Source organism: Balaenoptera musculus, chromosome X (genome assembly GCF_009873245.2).
Source record: "Balaenoptera musculus isolate JJ_BM4_2016_0621 chromosome X, mBalMus1.pri.v3, whole genome shotgun sequence".
Classification (NCBI taxonomy): domain Eukaryota; kingdom Metazoa; phylum Chordata; class Mammalia; order Artiodactyla; family Balaenopteridae; genus Balaenoptera; species Balaenoptera musculus.
This window is the reverse complement of record NC_045806.1, coordinates 18,266,298-18,290,336: the sequence shown is the minus strand read 5'-3', so window position 1 is coordinate 18,290,336 and position 24,039 is coordinate 18,266,298. Positions and strand designations below refer to the sequence as shown.

The following is a 24,039-nucleotide window of genomic DNA, read 5'->3' as shown; positions in this document are numbered from 1 at the left end:
GCCCAAGATGATAAGAACAGAGCTGGGCTATGAGATGCTAATGCAAGTTTTCAGAAAATCAGATGTAACTTCTTAATAAGGTCAATATTTTATAACTGTATTTTAAAAGCCCTTTAAAACTCAAATCAGTTTGTTTTGCCTTAATTCAAACGGATCTTCTGCAAAGACCCAGAGAAACTGATTGATATAATAGCTGACACCATTGCCTAGGCAAACGGAAACAGGGACACTTGATAGCCAGATAGAATATCCTTTACTTTGCATGACTTGTGTTGAAGGGAGCTTTATCTTTATCAGTACAATGGCTATACTGAGAGCAACTCTTGTAACAGCATCTGTAAGGAACCAAGAACCCCTCGGTATAAAGGCATTGCTATGATGCATGACACTGACTTTCAAGTGACTTCTGCCACTAACGTTAGAGTTACATCTCATTTATTCAACCACTGAGAAAAACGGTGAGCAAGGGAATTGGAGAACTTGAATATTAATGGCAGTACATCAATTCAATTATCTTGGCTAACTAATGAGGTGAACTCCTAGTGCATGGAGGTTGCAAGTTCAAACTCCACCACTGCAATTGGACCCATGTGGGTACTTAAGTCTTCAGCACCAGCTGCAGCAGTATGGGATGGGAGGAGAAACCCGTTCTTGGGATAGGAATTACTACCAGAATTGCTCATGCAGAGCACTCAGAAAATTAGAAGATACTCTAGGTCATCCATGGCATTACTTGGGGACATGAACGATGTCCTTACCATAAAGAGAAAAAGGAATCAGCTACTAGAGTACAGGAGAAATCAGTGAATTGTTTTACACAGTAAATAAAGCTTTAATTCTTCACTTAATAAAATCTCAATCTAAAGTATAATAAAAGACTTGTTCCTCTTTAACTAAATTAACCTTCTGCATACAGAATGTTTTAATGTATAATAGGAGACCAGTGACTTTATCTTTGATTTGAATGTTGACAAAAACTCTCTCGCTGACCAACCTTTAGTCAGGTTCCTCTAAGCCCTGTGCCAGGCTTGCACAGCCCAGTTTTAGCAAGAATCCCGGTAAGTCAGTTTAGAGAGAACCCCCTCCACACTTGATATCTGAGCACCCTCCATATCTGTCAGATTCCTTATCCCCCACCCTTGATATCTGTGCACCCTGGCCTGCCTTCAGAAAAAGTCCCCTGACCTTTGAACATTTCCTCTTAAGTCATTTTCCATCCACTGCCTCCTTCACCCTGCTCCTTGGCCAACCCCCAGCTGTCTCTGCCATGTTCACAGTTGAGCCTGATCTCTCTCTCCTACTTTGAAAGTCTTGACACCCTTTGCAATAGTCCTGAATAAAGGCTTCCTTATCATTTTAACAAGTATCAGAATATTTTTTTCTTTAATAGGGTTCACCCTACAACAAAAACAGATAATTTGAGAGAACAGCAATAAAATGCCTATTGGCAGAGCTGAGATATATGAATAAGGATAAGTAATTTGGGGACAGAGTATCTATAATGAAATAAAATTATGTGGTTTAATAACTCAGCTCAGCCAAAGTGTTCAAATGGGAATTCGAATTTCCTTGAATTTTCTAGAAACTACAATTCAAAGCATAAAGCAGAAAGGTCTTTTTCTCCTTTGCATCAACACGATAGAGAATTGTTCTTTGACGTGTATGTTTACGTTTCTGCCTTAGTAACCCCAAAAAAACGGTAAACATTTTAAAGACTGTTTTGATGAAGAAATCTTACAGAGCCTTAGGTCATCATTCCAAGCATCAGGGATCACTCCTCAGAATGATATATGTAGAAAATACTGGAAATTGAGCTCAGTGTGTGGACTGAGCCAAAGATGAACCTCAAATGTTGTTCTTAGATGAAATCTCTGATAATCAGCTTGTTTCTTACTGTTTCCCTGTTTCTTCTGAAAATTCTATGAACACAAAAAAATGCAATGTCACCTGGTTAGACTTGAACTGATTAAGCTTTCACTCTATTTGTCTTTAAAATATTAGAATGCTACTAGAAGCAAAACCTATTCCAACTGTTCCCTACCTCTAAAATGCTAAGAAATAGGAAATATGTGCCTTTTATTTGTGTAAGATCTTAATACATGAATAAGTAATTTCCTGATAAGGGTGAATCAGTCATAGGACAAGCCACTAAGAAGTCTCTTCATTATGACTGGTCTCCTCATGCCAGTCATAAAAATGGTGAAGATTCAAGTGTTTTTCAGAGAGAAGCAAGGGAACAGAACACTGACTTAAAGCTAGACTGTCTGGACTTGAACCCCACCTAAAGCATTTTCAGGCTGTGTGACCTTGGGGAATTTACTTAAACTCTTTGAGCCTCAGTGTCCTCATCTGGAAACATGAGGGCAGTAATAGCAATTACAGGGCCACCGTGAGGACTAAATGAGTTAACGCATCGAAAGCTCTTATAGAATGCGTACCAGACATCCAACTAAAACTCAGTAAAAGATAGCTACCTTATTATCATCATCAGATTTTTAAAACATTATATAGCCATCGTTGGGATCTTCATGTGCCCACCGTGGACACTGATATCTATCTGGGGCATTTACTCATACGTTACAGATATAAATTATCATTAATAATTTAAAAATGGAAGAGAAAAACAAGTAACAACTTTAGACATCCCTCGCCACATACACACATACCCTTAAATCTCTCTCCTGTCATTTAGGTCATGAGCCTACAGATCAGGGTTTGTCACAGTAGGATGACAGCATCATCTCTATTTACAGTGACAATACACCATGGATTCTCTGAGAGAGTTCTACTTTCATACCCTTCATATAACTTTCCACAAAAGCAACTTGTTAAATGTTTAGCTAATATGCTGTATTTTAAACTATGCATGATCTTCTAAATAAGATTACAAAACTTAAAAAGTTCTCTGACAGACACGGTCATGACTTTGGGTCTGAAAACTGGAGAGAAAATGTTAGTGTAAAAGGCACAAAATGGTATTCCAAGGACATATTCAGTTTGGCCTCCAAAGTATTGACCAAGATTTAAAATGTAGGATATTTCACATACAAGTCCATATTTCTGACTTCTCTCAAAAAACCAAAAACCAGGGGACTTCCCTCGTGGCGCAGTGGTTAAGAATCTGCCTGCCAATGCAGGGGACACGGGTTCGAGCCCTGGTCCGGGAAGATCCCACATGCCGTGGAGCAACTAAGCCCGTGTGCCACAACTACTGAGCCTGCGCTCTAGAGCCCACGAGCCACAACTACTGAAGCCCACGCACCTAGAGCCCGTGCTCCGCAACAAGAGAAGCCACCGCAAGGAGAAGCCCGTGCACCACAACGAAGAGTAGCGCCCGCTCGCTGCAACTAGAGAAAGCCTGCACACAGCAACGAAGACCCGACGCAGCCCAAAAAAATAAATTTATTTTAAAAAAAAGAGGCTGTAAAAACAGAAATACTGAGAAGCATAAAGTCTCTTAGAGGAACCCAGGTACCAGTGTTCAAAGGAAAACTAAATAGCTCAGAGGAAAAAAACAACAACAAAAAGCAGAACTAAAAAGTAGCCTGAAGGCCCTCACACGGGGTTTGGCACAGTCCACTTAAAGCAATTTGAATCAGGGAAATTTTCTATGATCTGAAAATTGAAGCGATTACTTGCACTAATGCAACAGGCGTTAGTAAACGATGTACTGCTGCCCTGAGTCAAATGCCTGCCCTGCTCACGTGAATTGCCAGAGCTGTTTTTTGGTGGTAACTGCAAACAAATGAATGGTGCAAAGGCCTTGCTACTCCAAGTGTGGTCCCTAGACCAGCAGTGTCAGCACTGCTTGGGAGCTTGTTATGCAAATTCTTGGGTCCTACCCCAGACCCAGTTAAAAGGCAATGAGATTTTGCATTTTAACCACCAGATCCTTCAGTGATTCCTGTACACATTAAAGTTTGAGAAGTACCTGAAGTTTAACCTTCTGACTGCATTCATTTGCTTAACAACTGTTTTTGAAAATAAAACAATGGCAGCCACCCCTCTGAGTTAGTGTCTCTGGAATTTGTCCCATTGGGGATATTTTTGTTTTTCTCTTTGGATTGTAGCTAATAATAAAGAATGTTTTTCAAGTAAATCAGTGGTTCCAGGTGGTTCTTGGATGAGAGCCCTGTAACACAGCTATAAAAAGCCAGATATTACTCTTATAAGTTTCCAACTTAAGTATTCCCTGAGGCAAATAGCTTCTGCTTAAGGGAGGCAAATAATTTTATGTAAAATAAATGAGTATCTGTGTAACTATCACACTACCTTCACGCCCCATGTACATCAAAATAAGGGGGGAAGTGCCAAAATCAACTTTACTTGTCACATCCTGACACATGAAAAAGGGACTTTCACACCAAAACTGAGACAAACAAATTAATCCACATACCTTTCGTATTACTTAAAATTCTTCTACTGCCAAAAAAAAAAAATCCTGCTATATAAAAACACCTCCATTATCCCTTAATTGTTTTTATATCCTTCCCAGGGCTTATAATGTTACCACTGTGATTATCTGATAAATTCTCAATCCATTTACTCCGACCAAGGAGTGAAAGAAAACACAATGGGAATATTCAGTTTTTTGAAATAAGACATTAATTCTTCAGTGGAATTATTTACAAGAAGAGTACTTTCAGGTTCAACTATAAAGTCTCGAACTTGGCATACAATTCTCCAAAGTATCAAAAGACAGAAAAAAAATCCAAGTAAATGTGCTTAGATGTATGGCATTCCAAAGCAAACCTCAGCACATAATACATAGTTGTAATACATATCAACACATAATACCAACCAGTGGAATTATCATGGCTTAACAGACTTTTTTATTTCTTTGCCTTTAAATTCAATGTTTAATGACCACCTGCATCCAAGGTGCTTACATATTCATATCTGACTGACTACGATGGATTGTTATTAGTGAAGGGAAGCAAAATATACCATCCCAAAATATGCCCCTTTGGCATATCGATTATTTGGGGCTGATTATTTTTGAGAGGCTGCAGCCACAGAAATTGTCCTGAAAACAGTAGAAATCACCCGTTTGTGAGAGAAATTAACATTTATAAGGGTAATCTCCATTGTAAGGGTGTCTCCCTCTCTGTACCAAGAGGAGGATGACTAAATCTCTAGAAACTCTTATCAATGGAGAAGGCAAGGACTTAAATCTTCATAACAGCCATACCCTTATTTACTGCATTTTGTCTGGTGTCCATAACTGGCTTCTCCCAGTGCTCAACGTCTTATTTCGTCTTTAGCTGGACTTGGAATTTAAGGTGGTAGCTTGGGCCATTTCTGGGAGTTACTCAGTTTTCCTGAGTAGAAGAGGTACACATGTTATTAAACTTGTTTGTTTTTCTCCTATTGATCTTTTATTACAGGACGGTCTCAGACAAGGACCTAGAAGAGTAGAGAAAAAATTATTTTTCCTCCCCTCCGTTAGTTAATCATACCTAGATATTCTGCTTCATGCCATTTGTAAAATATAATTCTTCACAAAGAAAATGCACATCAAAAAAAACCAAAAACCTAGCTAAATTGAAATTTCTATTTTAAAATAGACCCTCTCCTCCAGTGTAGCTGAAACACATGGAGAAGAACACAGCCAAAATGAGGAGACTTTTTAAAATTCATGACCTCCAACTTCACCTAGAGCAGCCATACTACATTTCCTCAGTTTACTCAGTCTCCCACTCCCCTGGACAACCGTTTCACTCCTCCTCCCTCCTCCAACCTTCAACCCCAACCTCTGTCCTAAACTCAAGACTCACATACCCTACTGCCTCCATGACATCTCCACCTGAAGTCTGATAACATCTCAAATTCAACATGGCCAAAACGGAACTCCTGATCTTCCCTTCCAAACCTGATCCTCCCCACAGTATTCCTCTTCTCAGTTAATAGCACCTCCGTATTTCCATTTAATCAGACTCAGAACTCTTACTCTCAGATCCCTCAACAAATCTGTCAGCAAACTGCGCCGGTTCTATCCTTCAGAATGTATTCAGAATACAACCCCTTCTCACAACGTCCACTGCTACCATCTGGTCCAAGCCACCAACATCTCTGGCCTGGTCCCTCTGATAGTCTCCTAATTGGCCTCCCTGCTTCTATTCTTGACCTGATACAATCTCTTCTCAACACAGCAGCCAGGGCGATCCTCTCAACATAAGTCAAGTCACATCAGGCCTCTGCTAAAAAGCCTGCATTAGCTCCCCACTTCACTCAGCGTAAAAGCCAACATTCTTACAACGTTCTACAAGTCTTATAAAACGCCACACCATCCCTGCTATTGCTCTGACCTCAGTGCCTACTTCTCTCACCCTCATTCACCCTGCTCCAGCCACGTGGACCTCCCTGCTCTTCCCTGACCTGTCCAGGCACATCCCTGCCTCAGGGATTTTGCACTAACTGTTCCATCTGCTTAGAACACTCTTCCCCCAGATAGATGCCATATCTAATTCTCTCACCGCCTTCAAATCTTTGCCAAATGTCATCTTCACAATGAGGCTTTCCTTGATCATCCTATTTAACCCTACAATCCACCCCACATATTCATACCTTCCAGCGCTCCCGATTTGTCTTTACCCTGATCTCATTCTTCTCTCTTCCAGAGTCCTTTTCATCTTCTAATACACTTGTTAATGTATGCATTGTATTGATTTTTTTTGTCTACCCTCACCAATAGAATGTCTTCTCAATGAGGTCAGGGATCTTTGTTCTCTGCTGTATCCCAAGTGCCTAGAACAGTGCTTGGTATATAACAGATGTTCAACAAATATTTGTTGAGTAAATGAATGAAATTAAACCTCACCTTTTATTAGTGGATTTATCTGGTTGGGCCATTAACACCACTACGACAATTACGAATAGCCACAGATCATGGGTGTAATCAACATGGAAGCTGATTACAATGCTCTTTCCATATATGTTTAGAAATTTACAAAATAAAAGGATTTCTTTTTAAGCTTATGAAAAAAATTGACAGTGCTTTCTGTGAAATAAATGTCACATCTCTAGTTTTTAGAAGACAGCATAAGGAAAGGGGGAAAAAATCCCTGCATTTTGTTTCTGTTTCTAAGCTACTTAATAGTTGTTAAATATGAGAGGGTGTGGAGAAAAGGGAACCCTCCTACACTGTTGGTGGGAATGTAAATTAGTGCAGCCACTATGGAGAACAGTATGGAGGTTCCTTAAAAAACTAAAAATAGAACTACCATATGATCCAGCAATCCCACTCCTGGGCATATATCCAGAGAAAACTCTAATTTGAAAAGATACATGCAACCCAATGTTCATAATAGCACTATTTACAATAGTCGAGATATGGAAGCAACCCTAGTGTCCATCGACGGATGAATGAATAAAGAAGATGTGGTGTACACACACACATACACACACACACATATACACACGATGGAATACTCTCAGCCATAAAAAAGAATGAAATAATGCCATTTGCAGCAACATGGATGGACCTAGAGATTATCATACTAAGTGAAGTAAGTGAAGACAGAAGAAAGACAAATACCATATGATATCACTTATATGTGGACTCCAAAAAAATGATACAAATCAACTTATTTACAAAACAGAAATAGACTCACAGACATAGAAAACAAACTTATGTTTACCAAAGGGGAAAGGAGAGAGGGATAAATTAGGAGTTTGGGATTAACAGATACACACTAATATATATATAAAATAGGTAAACAACAAGGTCCTACTGCATAGCACAGGGAATTATACTCAATATCTCGTAATAACCTATGATGGAAAAGAATCTGAAAAAGAATAGATATATATGTATGTATAACTGAATCACTTTGCTGTATACCCAAAACTAATACACTGTAAATCAACTATACTTCAATAAAAAAATTGTTTGTTTTCAACCCAACCAAAAAATGGGCAGAAGACGTAAATTGACATTTCTCCACAGATGGCCAATAGGCACATGAAAAGATGCTCAACATCACTAATTATTACATTATACTATATATATTATATATATAACTATTATACACATAACTGTATCACTTTGCTGTACACCAGAAACTAACACAACGTTGTAAATCAACTATACTTCAATTTTTTAAAAAGTTGCTTATTTTGAAGAACAAAAAATAAATAAATAAAATTGGCAAAAAAAGAAAAGTTGTTAAATATATTACAAATCACTTCATCACTGGGTCTCCAGCTTCCTCATCTGTAAAACAAAGAAATCTGACTACAAAATCTCTACCTTTTGTAATTACAATAGTTCAAATATCCAATCCTAAAATTATTTAGGTCCTCTTTTTTCCTAAGCATTGACCTAACACATTTAATCTCTACAGGAGAAATTCTGACTCTTTAAGGCATGATTTCATGCTGTTTTCTCATTTCTAAATTTTCTTAATTTTCATGATAACATTCTACATTTGAGTTTGAGCTTTCAATTAATATGGTACTGCAGGAATTCCTCTTTGAAGCAAAACTGTGATCTAGATTCGTCACTTGAAGAGCTAGAAGGCTGATGTTGGCCTGCTGACCATATCCATGTCAGATCTGGTTAACCGCCCTTGTTTTTACCAGCTGGGGAGCAGCACTTACCACCTCCTTCTTGTCTTCCTGGAAGTGTACATCCACAAACATTTTTCCAACAACATAAGGGAGGGTACTTTCAATAAAGTTGACACATTTGTCCCACTGAGGCAACAAAGTTGTGGTACCCTGGATTACCTGTGGGAGATAATCGATCCAGATTGAGCTTCACTTGGATAAAACCAACAACTGAAAAAAAGTTCGAACAACCTGAAGGAAACAGTCTACAAAACACTGCAGGCCCCAACCCATATACATGTGTCAGATAGTAAACCAAAGGTAAAATCGGACGAAGAAAAATATTCTGCTTGTCCCATTATATTTAAAACTAAGTGAAAATATTTTAAGAGTGGATAATAATGTATTCCTCCTTTCCTTCCAATTTTCCCCATTAAACAAAGGATTTGGACAATAGCATAGCTTTTCTGCAGTTAACAGGGATGTGAGGGGATGCTGTCCAAGTGTCCAGATGGTAGTTAATATCTACTGAGAACTAAAGTTCCACCAAGAAAGGTCTAACATCAGTAGGTGATCAAGCTCCTACACAGTGAGGGTTTCCTTGCTCTGGGAAGTACACTCACAAGACAGACCAGGAAAATATGCCCACCATGAACAACCCAGGAAGCATATTTACATTGTGTCATAACAGAACACACTGGTGACCAAGTAAAAAATAGATGTCAATGTTTTTCTCATCTGTCCCAATTAAACCATTTCAAGAAAACACTTACAAACAAGTAAGGAAGTTCCAAAGCAGGACTTGGAAGGCTCAAAGGTTTACTCTTGGGGGATGAAAGCAAAGAAATAAATATCGTTTAAGTTGCCCTTGCAGGTTGGGAGTTTGGAGCACTCAAAATGCAAAGTGAAGGCAGACAGCAAGGGAGGGAGGCTCTGAGAATGGTGGCTGGAGGCATCCCTTGAACGATGTTAGACCCAGGTTGTTGGTTCAGAGCAAATGGGATTAACAGTGAAGTTCATCTATTCTTCCTCTACTTTCTGATAACACAACCACTCTCAGAGGTAAGGAATGAATGAATCTATTTTTAAAACTTCTAGAGAAAGAGATCCTACAATCTTCTTTGGCGATTCAGTATTATATTTAGCACTTTATGCTCAAGAAACATCCCTTCATACCTAACCTCAAATTTTCACACACTACTTCTTACACCTCTCTATTCTCTTCACAGTGGGGGTGGAAAGCAGCTGAGTACCATCTTTTATGTGATCCATGGGAGTTAAAAATACACACAGACACATATATATAATCTACCTTTTTTGTAGCTTAACCCTTTGATATGACCTCAACATATATAGTTGTTTTATGATGTTCTCTATAAAGCTCAATACTCTAGTGACTTTAAGGGCCAAAATGTATCCAAAATAATTGTGCTACTACTCAAGAGTAATGACCCACTAAGAACTTCTCTACTTATCACTTTCTCTAGTAACTAAAATGTCTGTTAAATGAAATTATAGCTTACAAAATTTGCCATTACTTAACTCCAAATTGAGATAAAATTAACTTAAAATATTGTTTAAAGTCACAAAATTCTTAAATGTAAAAAAAAAAGCCACAAAATCCTTAAGTCCTGTATTAGTAAGAGAATTACTCAGACAAAAGCCTCTGAAACAAAGAGTAACACCTATGTAAGTTAAGAGGAGAACAAGAGTGGGAGAGGAGCAAAGATCACAGAGCTAGGTGAGGAGGGGGAGAAGAAAAGTGTTTCAGGCAGTTGAGCCACATCTCAGAGGAGACTAAATTTAGGCCTCTTTGGCCTAGCAGAATTAGGAAAAACTAAAAGACTGAAGATCAAGGTAGAGTTAAAGACAAACCTCTACCCCTAAATTAAAGATGAAACTTTACCATCTAATACTTATATCACGCATATTTTGAATATTCAGAATACTGAAAATGAAAGACAGTTACAAATATATCACTAAGAAATATTAAAATTATAATTACAGTGACCCACTTAAAAACACTGGGGGAAAGGGGAATAAACTGATAAGAAGGGGAGAGCGAAAACAACATGGTGGTCCCAAGTATTGCCCTCAATATCTCTATATAGCCTCATCAAAGAAGAGCTTGAGTGTACCTTACTGTATGTAAGGTTTACCTCAATAAAAAGAAATAAAGCCAAAAAAAAAAAAAAAATAGAGTTCGAGCTGCAAAACTCCCTCTGTTTAAACAATTGGATTGTTTCATCCAATCCCTGAAGATGATTTTTATTGGATTAGTTAATATACAGACTGTTCCGGCATGTGAAGTTATCCAGTGATGTAACACTGCAATCTTCTTAAAACGTACCCGTGAGAATTCCAGCCACCTATACTGAAAGCGCCTGCTTAGGTTTGGAATTCTGGAATAAACCATCCTCCACACCAAATAGTTGGCAACTGTCCTGTTAACAGAAAGAGAAGCACATTTGTTGTGTTGAATTTGATATCTGATGCTCTGCAGAGCACCCTGGGAAAATCTGTTGGCAAAGCTCCATGGAGGGACCTCTTGCTCATACAAAACTGCAGAACTTTCACTTGAGTAATGACATAAGATGATACAGTGTCAATAAGCTCAACCAAAATTGGCTTGCTTTTCACCACCTAATACAGATAGATGATATGAAAATTCCAGCCCCAGGCCTTAGTGTGAACATTTTGCTTTCCCACTCAGGATATGGAGTCCACTGTTACCCAGCCTTTCATGTCTAGAAATTGTCAAGAACTTCCAATTATTAGGTGACTTGATAAAATGCAGATGAATTCTTACCTTTTGGAAACAAAATGCAATATATTGGCTAATACCAATTATGTAGATATGCACCCTGGCTGCAAACCTACTAGATGTGGGAGTTTGGGCAAGTCACTTAAGCTCGTTGATTTTATCTCTGTCATACAATGAGAATGATCCCTACCTTACAGGGCTATTGTGAAGTTAAAATAAGTAACAAAATGTTTGACAGAGTAAATTCCAGTTTTCATTACTGTTCACTTCCAAATATATGAACAACCCCATATGCTCATGTAATGTCCATAATACATATTTTTAAAAATCCGTTATATTTTCTTAAGTGTTGCCTTTTTTCTATAAGCAAAACATGCCCTGACCTTAGAAGGATGTGTGATCTGAGTTAATTTCTAACTCAATAGTGATGATGAATTTTTAATGACCCATCCCCTCCCAGCTGTGCCATTACCATGGTGACTAATAACAACACACATTCCTGAGATGGCTCTCGGTCAGCCAGCCATGTGAGAGCAGTGTGACATGATGATGGCAACTGGCCCATCAAGAACAACCCACACTCTCATTTGCGTGGCATCCTAACCCAGTGGATATGCACTCTTAGCAATTAAATGTATTTCAGCATACACACCCAAGATATGTAGAGTCATTTTAATTTATATAGAGATATACTAAAGGACTAACACATCAGGAACGTTTTTCACAAATATAGAAATAGACATTTTGAAAGATAAAATGAAATAAAGATATTTTCCAAACTCCTTAGTTAATCCTTCAAACACTTTTAATTCTTCAAGACACATTATCCATATAGGATTAGGTTAATACAATGACAGTCAATGTAAATCAACATCTCATATGGTTGTCTTGACTATTTCAAAATATTTTGACCATATCCTTCCCAGATCTGGTTAGAACACCATTGTTTTTACCTTGTCATCTGGCCAACCAAGATGGCGTAACTAGAGTGGGCGAAGGGCCACTTCTGCCATTTTTTTCCCATTCACTTTGTGCTTATACAATTAGTAATAGCTTCAATTCCTGTTTCTCTACAAGAATTTTTTAAATCACTTGTCCATTTTGTGAGGATTAAACCAATAATAAAATTCATAAATCTACAGGTATATGTAAATGACTTGAGATTATTTTTAATATATGGAATAAAGACTAACCAGTGAAGGTAACACTGTCTTGCCTCATATGTGCCATGCAGATCAAATGAAGGGTCCATGGCCATCTATATAGCAAAACTCAATATAGCCTAGTTATTTTTTCAATGGAAAGAATAAAGAGATATAGAAGTTCTAAAAGTTTCTTCTCAGACCCAGTGGATCTTGTTGAGGTATGCACACTTCCCCTCGGAGACCATCACTCTCATCAGCAAAATCTAGCCCTTGTCCATGCTCTTTTGAGGCACTATAATAAACATGTAGTTTTAGGTCATTCCTTTGGACCTTTTGAGTTCACATCCCTAATCCTGAGAAAGACAAGAAGTGCTCACTGAGCACCTACTGTTGGCCAAGTATCGTCCCAGATGCCATGAGGAATGTAAAGAAATAGGAACTCAGCACCTACATTCAGAGAACTTAGAGTGTAGCTGGGGGACACGGAACTTCAGATTTCAGCTTGTTCGTGAAAAATGGGGTTTTTAATTGAATGGGATACACGGTAAGTACATAAGGAACCCTTCTTTCATTCACTCATTCAGCACATCCTGAGCACCCGATATGTACTAGTAGTTCTAGGTGCTGGGGAGATGGACAGGGGAGAAAGCTATACCCCTGATCTCCTGGGTCTTTTAGCCAAGCAGGGAACCAGGCAAGCACAGAAATAATGATCTGGAGACCCCAGCACCCAAAAGTGCATGCCAGACCCTGGGCTGGGGAGAGTGCACACCTCAACCTGAGGAGTGAGAGTAGGCCTCGGGAGAGGGACGGGGCTTGGGCTACGAAGGCTTCAGGGTGTGAAGCAGGAACATGAACTGTGGACAGGCTGACTAATGCAGGAATAGCTTCTGTGTTGGAGGGGATGCTGAGCAGGGCCATCACTCAGAGCTATAGGCAGAAAGGCCAGCTACAGCAGGGAACACACAGGCTGCAATTAGGCTCCAAAATCTAGAATGTTAAAGGGGCAGAGCCCAACCCTAACACAAGGTCTGTATGTTCTTCAACCTTAAAATACTGCTTTTGGGCTGTGAGAGCTGTGCTGGCTCCGTAAGTAGAGATTCAAAGGAGGTCCGTGGCCAGCAGGTACGCTTACGTGAATTCAGAAGCGATTCCCTCAAGGGGTCTGTGATGAGCCAGATCAACTGGGGAAGTTGTGAGGATGTGGCCTGATGCTGGCGGTAGAAGAGGCAGCATGATGCAAGTATGTTGGGGTTTTAGATTTTTCGGCGTTTCCTGCTCCCTTAAAATCACACCGCTTAAGGCATCCCATATTATCTATAACTCCCACAGCATTGCTATAGGAGAGATGTTATTGTACGCATTTTACATAAAAGGAAACTTGACGCCTACAACCATTAAGTAACGCCTCATGATCCCATAATCAGTCGGTCTCCAACTTAGTAGAATCACCTGGGGAGTTTTAAAAGTCCAGATGCCCAGGCCACTCCAGACCAATTAAATCAGTATCTCTAGGGTGAGACCCACGATAAATATTGTTTTTAAATCCCCCCCAGCTAAGTCCAATGTGCAACCAAGTTGGAGAACAGGTGTAATAAGCAGTGGAGGCTAGACCAGACCAACGTGTGTCTGACTCTTAAAGCCTCTGCGCTTTTCCCCATGCCACACAGTGAGGGATTAACACCTCTAGTTCCACAAAGATTTCCTGTCCAGTCACAGAGACCCCAAAACACTCCGACAACCACACTTCACAGAAATCTGTGGGTATGAAGAAAAAACAGTGTGTGAGGCCTTCATAAGCAAGGCATGACCGAGACGATAGCACACAAGGACCTCTGAGAGCTGGAAGACGGAACCGGGGAAGCTGGCACAGTGAGGCAACGGCACTGATGTGCTGCCCCAGCGTGCTGTAAGTACACCGACAGAACGCTGGGGAGCACAGCTTGGGGGTGCTAATATTACCACGCCAGGAACAGATCTGACCGTAATGACTGAATTACTGCCACTTAAGGCTCAGATGTTATCAAAAAACAAAAATAAGACTCGGCAACAGTCCTTGAAAAATAACACATCTTTTTTTTCAAAAAGCATTTTTAGCAGTATGGTAATTTCCCCAAATGGCAATAAATAAAGTAGAGGAAAGCAAAGCATCTCAGGAGAGAATCCACCACTAAGAGAGCAGCATGAAATCATTTCCCAAAGCCTCTGACTAGGAAGATTTTTTTTTTTAAGAAGATTTTCCTGCCCCTTGTTTTCAATTAGTGACAGCTTACATTTGTATTGCATTTAAGAGATCATAAAGACCTTTTTTGATCCTCATGACGATGCTATGGGGTGGTTATTATTATTATTCCAATTTTCAGATAAATAAAACAAAGGTCAGAGGTCAAAGGACTTATAAGTATGGGTCAATTCCAGGACTAACATTTGGGTCTTCAGATTCCACAGCTTGCATTTGCTCCTCTGAGTCAAACCACCTGAGGTAAGCCAAGCAGGTACCTCTCGAAGGTTCTCAAAGCCAAAGAGACCTTCCTAAATCCTAGAGGCGGCCCAGAGGTATGCAGCTTCACCATCACCTGAGAACTTGTTAGAAAATTCCTGGGCCTCCCCCAAGATCTACTGAATCAGAAACTGTTGCCTCTTTTTTTTTTTTTTTCTTTTTTTGGATGCACTGCACAGCATGTGGGATCTTAGTTCCCCGACCAGGGATCGAACCCATGCCCGCTGCAGTGGATGTGCGGAGTTTTAACCACTGGACCGCCAGGGAAGTCCGGAAACTGTTGCCTTGAAGGCAACATCCAAGTTAATGCTAGTCCCATCACCCAACATGCTCAACATCCCCCTTTTCCACTCTCCCCTATCTGGAAAATTCCTCCTTATCCTTTGGGGTTCTGCTCCTATGTCACCTCCTGCACAGTGGGCATTGGGCCATCAGTTAACTTTTAGAAATTTTTAGGAAGTATCTTCTATGTGAGAAGTACCATGCTAGGCCTTGAAGTTACAAAAGCAATTACAGGAGTGCCCACCATCAGATGTTCACTGAATCGTGGAGATGAGGGAGAGGAGCAAACCAGAAAATTAGGTAAGTTCTTTGATATTTTGCTCCTGGGCACGAAGCTAGACTATATTGCCCAGCTTCTCTTGCAGTTAAATGGGTCATGTGGCTGAGTTCTGGTCAATGGAATATGGGTTGAAGTGACACATTCCACTTCTAGGCCTTCCCACAAAACCTCCTTGCAATCCTCCACTCTCTCTCTTTCCCCATCCACTGGCTGAATGGAGAGGATTCCAAAAAGCCAGAGGAAGGCAGAACCACAAGATGGAAGGAGCCTGGGTTCCCGAGTCCCTACTTGGAGGAAAGCTGCCTTACAGGGACACCCATGTTGGACATTCCAGGAGCAGAGAGTACAATTTTCATTGTACAAGCCAATAAGAGTTTAGAGGTGCTTATTACAGTGATTGGTATGTCCTGACTAATATAGTAACTAGGGAACCCAAGGGCACATTTCCTTGACCACTCTTGTGCCACAACACAAGTGAGGATCAAAGATGATTAGCAGTCTAAAAACCGTACTGTGCCATGCAAATAAAGTGTTATCAAAATTCTCAAGAAGCATATAGTGTTTTGAAATCTCATAAACATACACAGAATACAAGTTGTTTTTGAGGAATTGGTTGCTGAAGAGTAAACTATGTGACAGAGATTTGGTTTTTGTCTTTATTTAAAACTGAAGCTTCATAACATCTGCAGGTCATTTATGTTATGTACATAATATCTGCAGTTAATTTTTCTATCTATATTTTCTTACACTATAGTTCACTATGTTTACATCTGTCTAAGTTATCATTTTGTCAAGAACCAGATTAAAGTCTTCCTCCAATCATGGTCTTTCTTGGTCCCTTTGTCATGACAGGTCCTGCAATTCTAAAGTGTAATCACCATCAAAGAGATTATCTAATACAGTACACCAAGGCCCAATCTATCCCCTGATTGTAAATTATGCTTTTGTGGAAATAAAATTAATACAATTTCCAAAAGTACCTACTAATTTACAACTGAAGATAACACAGACACTAGAAGAAACCAACTCACTAGGTGCTGAAGGATGCATATACAGCATGGCAAATTCCATCTTTCAACAGAAATTACCACCACCATTTAAAATGTGCTGAAGTAACTCAATGGCATAGGAGTACAAAATCATTTGGGTCATATTTTATAGTATTTCAGAGCTAGGAAGTACATATGAAAAAGTTTTCTAAAGCAGTGAGTCTCCCAAAAAACTAATCATAAGATTCCTGGGGTGCTTGTTAAAATACAGATTTCTGGGCCTCACCCCAGATCTACTGCATCAGCCTCTAAGGAGGAGGGCCCTTGGAATCTGTATTTTTACCAAGGGCCCAAGGTGATGCTGCTGGCATTACTGGTCCACAGACCACACTTGGAATAGCAAGGCTCTACCTCACAAAGAATCTGAAGTGAATTTATTATTTCTACTCTCGCTTTTCTGCATGTTTACTTTTCTGTATGTCTTCTTCAATGAACACATACTGTTTTTACCATAAGAAAATAGCATCTTAAAATGAACAGCTCTTCAAAAGTGTCTAAGTGTTTTCATAGGTGGGGATGGATGCTAAATTTTATTCCTAGGACTTCTGCAGGTGCCTTTTTTCCAACACAATTCCTGGTAACATAGCCTTGTCTAAGTCCAAATAAGAAAGTATGATTTTTAATCATGGCCCGGCAATTAGCCTATTAAGCTGTCTTTGTGAACTATTTGACCTTCCTGTGCTTCATTTTCTGTAGTCAAATGTGAATGGCTTCATGAGGATGTAAAATTCTCTTTCCTGATCTAAAATATGACACAAGTCAACCCATCTATGAAACAGAGTCACGGACGTGGAGAACAGACTGGTGGCTGCCAAGGGGGAGGGGGTTGGGGGAGGGCTGGAGTGGGGGGTTGGGGTGAGCAGACATGAGCTTTTATACATGGAATGCATAAACAATAAGGGCTTACCGTAGAGCACAGAGAACTATATTCAGTATCCTATGATAAACCATAATGGGAAAGAATATAAAAAAAAGAATGTATATGTATGTATAACTGAACCACTTTGCTGTACAGGAGTAATTAACACAACACTGTAAATCAACTCTACTTCAATAAAAAAAAAATTCTCTTTCTTGGACATTTTTAGCATTTCCTTGTTTTGTAGTGCTAAAGGAACAAAGCAACAAATTCTAAACATTCTTTAAGAAAAACCTGACAAGGCCTTCCCTGGTGGCGCAGTGGTTAAGAATCCACCTGCCAATGCAGGGGACACGGGTTCAAGCCCTGGTCTGGGAAGCTGCCACATGCCATAGAGCAACTAAGCCCGTGTGCCACAACTACTGAAGCCTGCGCGCCTAAAGCCTATGCCCCGCAACAAGAGAAACCACTGCAATGAGAAGCCTGCACACTGCAACAAAGACGCAACACAGCCAAAAATAAATAAATAAATAAAAGAAAAACCTGACAGTTCCTGAAGTTGTTTCATCAGTCCAATTTTTCTACAGTTCTCAGAGTGATCTTATGTCGTTTCAATACTGGTACTTTGGTTTATTGCCACAAAGTTACTTAATGGCTTAAAAGAAACCAGAAAAAAACAGCAAAGGACCAAGAATGAACTGGGGGAAAACAAAGATGTTCATATAGAAAGTTCAGAAAATAACATCATTATATGACTAGTTCCCAAAACTAATAAACAATTTAGGCTTTTAGAGAGAAAATATGGAGAAAGACTAGAAATAACGGGCAAAAACACTGCGTATTTGTTGTCATCATAGCAAATAAATTACCCCAGATGATGGTTTCGGCCTATTTGTCACAAAGGGCACCACGACTTTCCCTAAGACTCTTTTGATGTAACTTTCTTTAAAAACAGTTTTCAAAGGACATGAGACGGAAGACCTTATAATTTAAAAGGAAAAATAAAAGTCACAGTAAAATGCACAAGAAAGCTCTTACTTCTTCCTCTCAGAGCCTAATATCCTAAACAAATCCTTGAAGTACTGAGGGACACGGACCACCACATTCTCTGAGGGGCCAATGTCTTTCAGTTCGGGGTAGAGTCTGACATCGATGACCTTCTTGATGAAGTCCAGCCAGTCAAACTGAGGAGAGAGAGAAAAGAAACATAGTGAGAAAACCTCTGGGGGGCAACAATCAAGGAGAAAGGCAAATAGAGTCAGCTGAACGTAATCCACTGCTTGTGACTTCAGACCAAATAATTAAACATTCAACTGCTCAAATCTAGAAAATAAATTCCTGATCACTGCCACCCAGACCAGACCTACTGCCTGAATCGTAAATGGAATATGTGCTCTGTACCGTCTGCGTATGCACCACACATGCGCACACACACTCCCCCGGTAACGTGCACACTCGCTCCCCTGGCCCCTCCAGCACTCCCCCTGCCTCCTCTACTCTCCCCCTCCCTCTCTTCCTTCCTCTCCCTTCTCTCCTGAGCTCTCCCTCCTTCCTTCTTGCACTCTCCCTCCCTCCTGCGCTGGCCCTCACCTCCCTTCTCCCTGCACTCTCCCTCCCTCCTGCGCTAGCCCTCACCTCCCTTCTCCCTGCACTCTCCCTCCCTCCTGCGCTAGCGCTCACCTCCCTTCTCCCTGCACTCTCCCCTACTCCCTACTCATTCACTCTCCTGTCCACACAGACACAGATGCCCCATTACACTTCTGCTCTTCCCTCTGGCATAGCCTTTCTTACACAGAGGGCAAGCAGCAACAAAAAGTAACATGTTTCCCCTCTTCATAGCATCACTATCTTGGCGTTCTTACCTGGCTACCCCAAAAGTCATCCCCAGTCTTTTTCTCTTCTTTTCCTCCCTTGCCTGCCTCCACTATTGAAAAGGAAAAACAGTCACTCACTTGCCCAGCCTAGCCTGTAGGTAGGGATGGCCACGTGCCCCAATCCTACTTGATAAGAAATAAAGGGAAGACACCTAGAAAGGCTTTGGTTTTTCCTGGTAGAAGAGGTAGACATGGCCCATACTGGTGCTTCCAACTTCTTCCTGCCCTGATGGCAGATGTGACATATGCAGCTGTGGCAGCCACCTTACAACCTTGAGTCATCAAACGTGAAGTCAAAAAGCCAACACACTAAGAAGAGTGGAATGGAAAGAAAGAACTTGGATCTTTGACAACATTGTGCAACAGCTAAACCAACACCAACAGCCACCTATGTCTAGACTTCTGTCATATTAGAAAACGGGCTTGAAGTTTTTAAGCCACTCTTGGAAAAGTTTTCTATTCCCTATAGCAGAAAGCATCCTGATGCACAGACAAGGGATATTTTATGTGATGACTGACAAAGATGATGATGAGCAAGAAGACCAATGGTAGGTTTTACGAGCCAAAATTTTACACACAGGTGAAACAGAATCGCTTGTCAAATGATCAGTTAAGATACAATTTCCTGGATCATTTTCACCAACCTGGGGAATCATAGCACTCAGTTGGGAAATGTTCATTTTGTTGTACATGGCCTCACTGGTTCGGTTTTCATGTGGAATCATTATCTGTTGGAAAGAGACTTTGGTTATTTTTTTCAAATGAACCATTTCTTACTGCATGACTACTTTCTACATGTGCCAAAACATCTGCATAGTATCATAAACTTTTTCAAGATTTTGGTGTGGTGCCGAACCTGGGAGAGAGGAAAAAAAGCTATCACTTCAGGCAAGATTAAGAAAATAGAAAGAAACTTTGCTGTCCCGCTCAGTGTGAAACATTGTCCTAGGTACAAAAATAACTACTCGAATCCCTCCCATTCCTATAATGCGGATGGGCAAAATCTGTTACTGGCTCGGGCTTCACAGCCAAACTAACGTTGAGCAATTGAGACAAACATCCCACCTTCACCTGTGGGGTCCAGGTAATGACCTCCATAGTTCATGGACTACAGACCACCCCTTCATCCCTAAGGGAACATTCTCACTGAAGAGCACTAGACTATCTGGACACCACTGCCACCTGTGACCATTCTGTCAACAGCTCATTCCCTCACTTCCTCTCTTCCCTCTGGTTTCTCTGGCCTTGAGATTCCCCTGGCCCCAGTGCTAGGGGTATGGGTTCAGTTACCACCCAGACATATTGCCAAGTCTGCATCTACAGCCCTGACTCTTCACACTCCTCCATTCCCAATACTTATGCTCTTGGCCATTTTGGCAACACCAAATCTAAGCTTCTAGCCTCTGCCATGTTTAGTCTGAGAAGAGCAACAACAATCATCTTCCTCAAGGGCCATCTTAATCACTTCCGTGGACAGGCAGTAGCTCCCCATGCCCCTGAGAACATCATGATTTTGCCTTAAGACCATCCATCATCTGACTCCCTTGCATTAAACTTGCCACCTTCCAACTCACACAGGACTCCCCTACCCATCAACACCACCCTCATGGTTTGAACCGTAATTCAACACTTTGCCTATGATTCGTTGTCTTTTTCAAGTCTTTCCAATTAAACTCCACTTGGGGGCTTCCCCAGTGGTGCAGTAGTTAAGAATGCCAATTCAGGGGACACGGGTTCGAGTCCTGGTCCGGGAAGATCCCACATGCTGCGGAGCAACTAAGCCCGTGTGCCACAACTACTGAGCCTGCACTCTAGAGCCCGTGAGCCACAACTACTGAGCCTGCGAGCCACAACTACTGAAGCCCACATGCCTAGAGCCCATCCTCTGCAACAAGAGAAGCCACCACAATGAGAAGCTCGCACACCACAACAAAGAGTAGCCCCCGCTCGCCGCAACTAGAGAAAGCCTGCGCGCAGCAACGAAGACCCAACACAGCCAAAAATAAATAAATAAAATAAATAAATTTTAAAAAAACAAAAAGCAAAAAAACTCCACTTGGCTCTAATCCCAAGGGCCACGCCATCAACAAGACCTCCCCTTATGCACACATCCCTAGCTGGGAATGGCTGAATGCACACTTCCATGGCTGTGTTTACAAGAAATTTTGGGGGGGGGTTGACTATGCTGTCCTGTCTCCCCAGCTTTAGAAGTTTCCCTAGGATGATGTGCCCCACTAATTCTGAAGGTCCCTAGTGACCTGGGATGTAAGAGACACATATAAGCATTACCGGCTGGCCAAAAACCCACACACCATGGATTTGTCAAGACAAAATCACAGAAGGTTGAGTGGCAGACATCTACCCCCTCTTTTCTAAATGCTTCAGTGTCCTCAGCTTCTCCCTCCTCACCCTCCACAGGAGAGACTTCCTATAACTCACAAGCAGTCTCCTGGCTTGATTTGTTAATAAGTCATTCCTCAGAGCACGTTCACTCTCCTCCTCCCTCTACTCAGCCTTGCAGGCCCAGGCTGGAGCCCTCTGACCTCAGAGCTGTTTTCAGCTCTCTGCCAGCTACTCCCCCACCCCATGGATTTGTCACTTCATTTAACCTCTTGATAATTCCCAGTCTTGCCTCAGCCCAGCTGTTTTTAGTTCCCTTTTTGGTCCAGATCCCTGGCTCAAGGCAAGGCCTTTCCCGCTGTATCAGAGCTTCGGTCCAAATTAGATTGCTGTGTCTCCTATTTGCCTGGGAAGGGAATCCAGATGGCCTCTAGACCGGTTTAGAGGCACAGTCTTTGACTCCAGAACATCTGCAGCAGTCTCTGCAGTCTTCAAAGGTGACATGCAGGGATGAACTTTTTGCTCTGCAACTAGGGGTCTAGAGAAAGATACACATGTACACCACGGCAGCCAAGAGGCCAATTCCTCCTGACCCTATCAGCCTACTCCTCACTTCAACACCCCACCGCACTGCGCCAAACACAAAACCAAGCAACACTTGGACTCCCATGCGCTTCAGGACTTTTACCAACTTCTGTTATAGAAGACTACCAACCTACATGCAACCACTCCTTGACAAAAGTATCCTTTTTCTCACTACAATGTATCTCCACAAGCAAATTTCACCATATTTGTTCCCTCCAGTCCTGGGAATGTATAGAGATTTTATTCTTTGTTCTCCTAGAAAAGTTATTCTTTGAACAAAGCTAACCATTTAGGATTTCTGATTATTCTCCCTCAAGTTTGTTCTTGTATCTTTTTGCCTCCACCATGAGCCTGAAAAAATTTAAAAGGTGACTTACACAGAACACAGCATATGACACAATGACATTCATTAGAGTGGGGCAAGAAAAGAATGAAAACCAGGGGTAGGTACAAAGTAGCACTAGAAAGGAAGCTAATAAATGCTTACCAGCCTGCCCTATACACTTTCTACATCAAATTATGTGTCCAGTATGGGTGGATAGACTTCCCAAAGCCCGTATCTTAGATCAGATTGACTGCTGAGTAGGAATGGTGTAAAGAGTAGACTAGACTAAAAATAAGCTTCCACTCAAGCCAAATCAATAACGATTTATCAAATACATATTCTTCAGTTGAGGCCAAACAGGAGTTCCTCTAGGAAAACATAGAGTCTCTCCCTGCTGCTATTCTTTGGCCACAGCTGAGCAGCATGTGGACACTGAATGGGCTTCAAGCAGAGAGGTAGAAGGAATGAAGAGCTCTTCTTTCTGTCATGGTTTTTCTTCCTGTTACTTCCCAGAGGGGGATGCTATAAGTTCTACCTTGAACCCAAAGAACAATGCCACAGAATGATTTTTTTAATATATATTTTCATTCAAGATATATTGCCTTTAAAATAAAGAGAAGAAAAAAAAAACAGATTTTAGATTAAGATTTACCTCAGCTATCTTAATTTCCAACCTAAGCACCGACTTCATGTCATGCTCTGCTCGGGAGCTATTAGCTCCCAAAAGCACGGCAGTATCCACCATGAACTTGTAAAGGGCATCCCGATACTGTAAGAGATAAAGAAGCAAGTGACCATGACATCAGCCTACTAGGAAGTATGTTTCAGGGACACGGAAGAGCAGAAACAGCAAGTGGAAATAAATGCCCTTCATTTTCACTCTGTACTCGACGTATGGTACAGGCATCATGCAATACCAACCACCCACCTACCACTTTGGGACAAAGAAGAATGATGGCTACTTGGGTACTGTTTCCATGAGAGACAGAAATGTCTGGCCACCAAGGATCAAGAGAATTAGTTTTCTGGCAACTAGCGATATTATGGATACATGAAACATCTACAAATGAGCCCAGAATAGATAGTTAAAGGTCAGACTCCTCTTTCCGGGCAAGTGACACTTTAATAAAATAATGGGAAAGAACTGTCGCTAAAAGCAGGAGGCATGATCCATGAAGACTAACGGGAACTGTGATTTACTCTCTTCCAGCTCAATTTACCCACCTCCACACTAAAAACAAAAGACCAGTGATCGAGGCCCTATGTCTTTTCAGTTTTGTGTGGTTGTTACAGAGTTCTCCTCACTAGCTCAGGGAAAAAAGAAGGGAAAGAAGAGAAGAATGATGAAGAGAAACCTAGCAAATATAGAATTTCCTCCCTGCATGTTCATAAACCCATTTTCAGGCTATTCACATACTACTGGAGAGGGGGACCTTACTTTGTGGGAGCTGAGGAATCTTGTTGGGGGTCACCTCTCCTTTCAGAT

General features: G+C 41.0%; 1 protein-coding gene across 2 annotated transcripts in view; it reads right to left on the bottom strand.

The window, feature by feature from the left end:
- Nucleotides 1–24,039, bottom strand: part of PHEX (phosphate regulating endopeptidase homolog X-linked) — a 194,712-nt gene that overhangs the window by 119,870 nt on the left and 50,803 nt on the right. For both annotated transcript variants that reach the window (XM_036841159.1, XM_036841160.1), the window contains 5 exons: nucleotides 23,206–23,322; nucleotides 19,948–20,031; nucleotides 18,468–18,613; nucleotides 10,901–10,994; nucleotides 8,602–8,730 (listed from right to left, as the gene is read on the bottom strand). In XM_036841159.1, coding sequence (XP_036697054.1) covers nucleotides 8,602–8,730; nucleotides 10,901–10,994; nucleotides 18,468–18,613; nucleotides 19,948–20,031; nucleotides 23,206–23,322 — 570 coding nt within the window. The remainder of the gene's footprint in view (nucleotides 1–8,601; nucleotides 8,731–10,900; nucleotides 10,995–18,467; nucleotides 18,614–19,947; nucleotides 20,032–23,205; nucleotides 23,323–24,039) is intronic.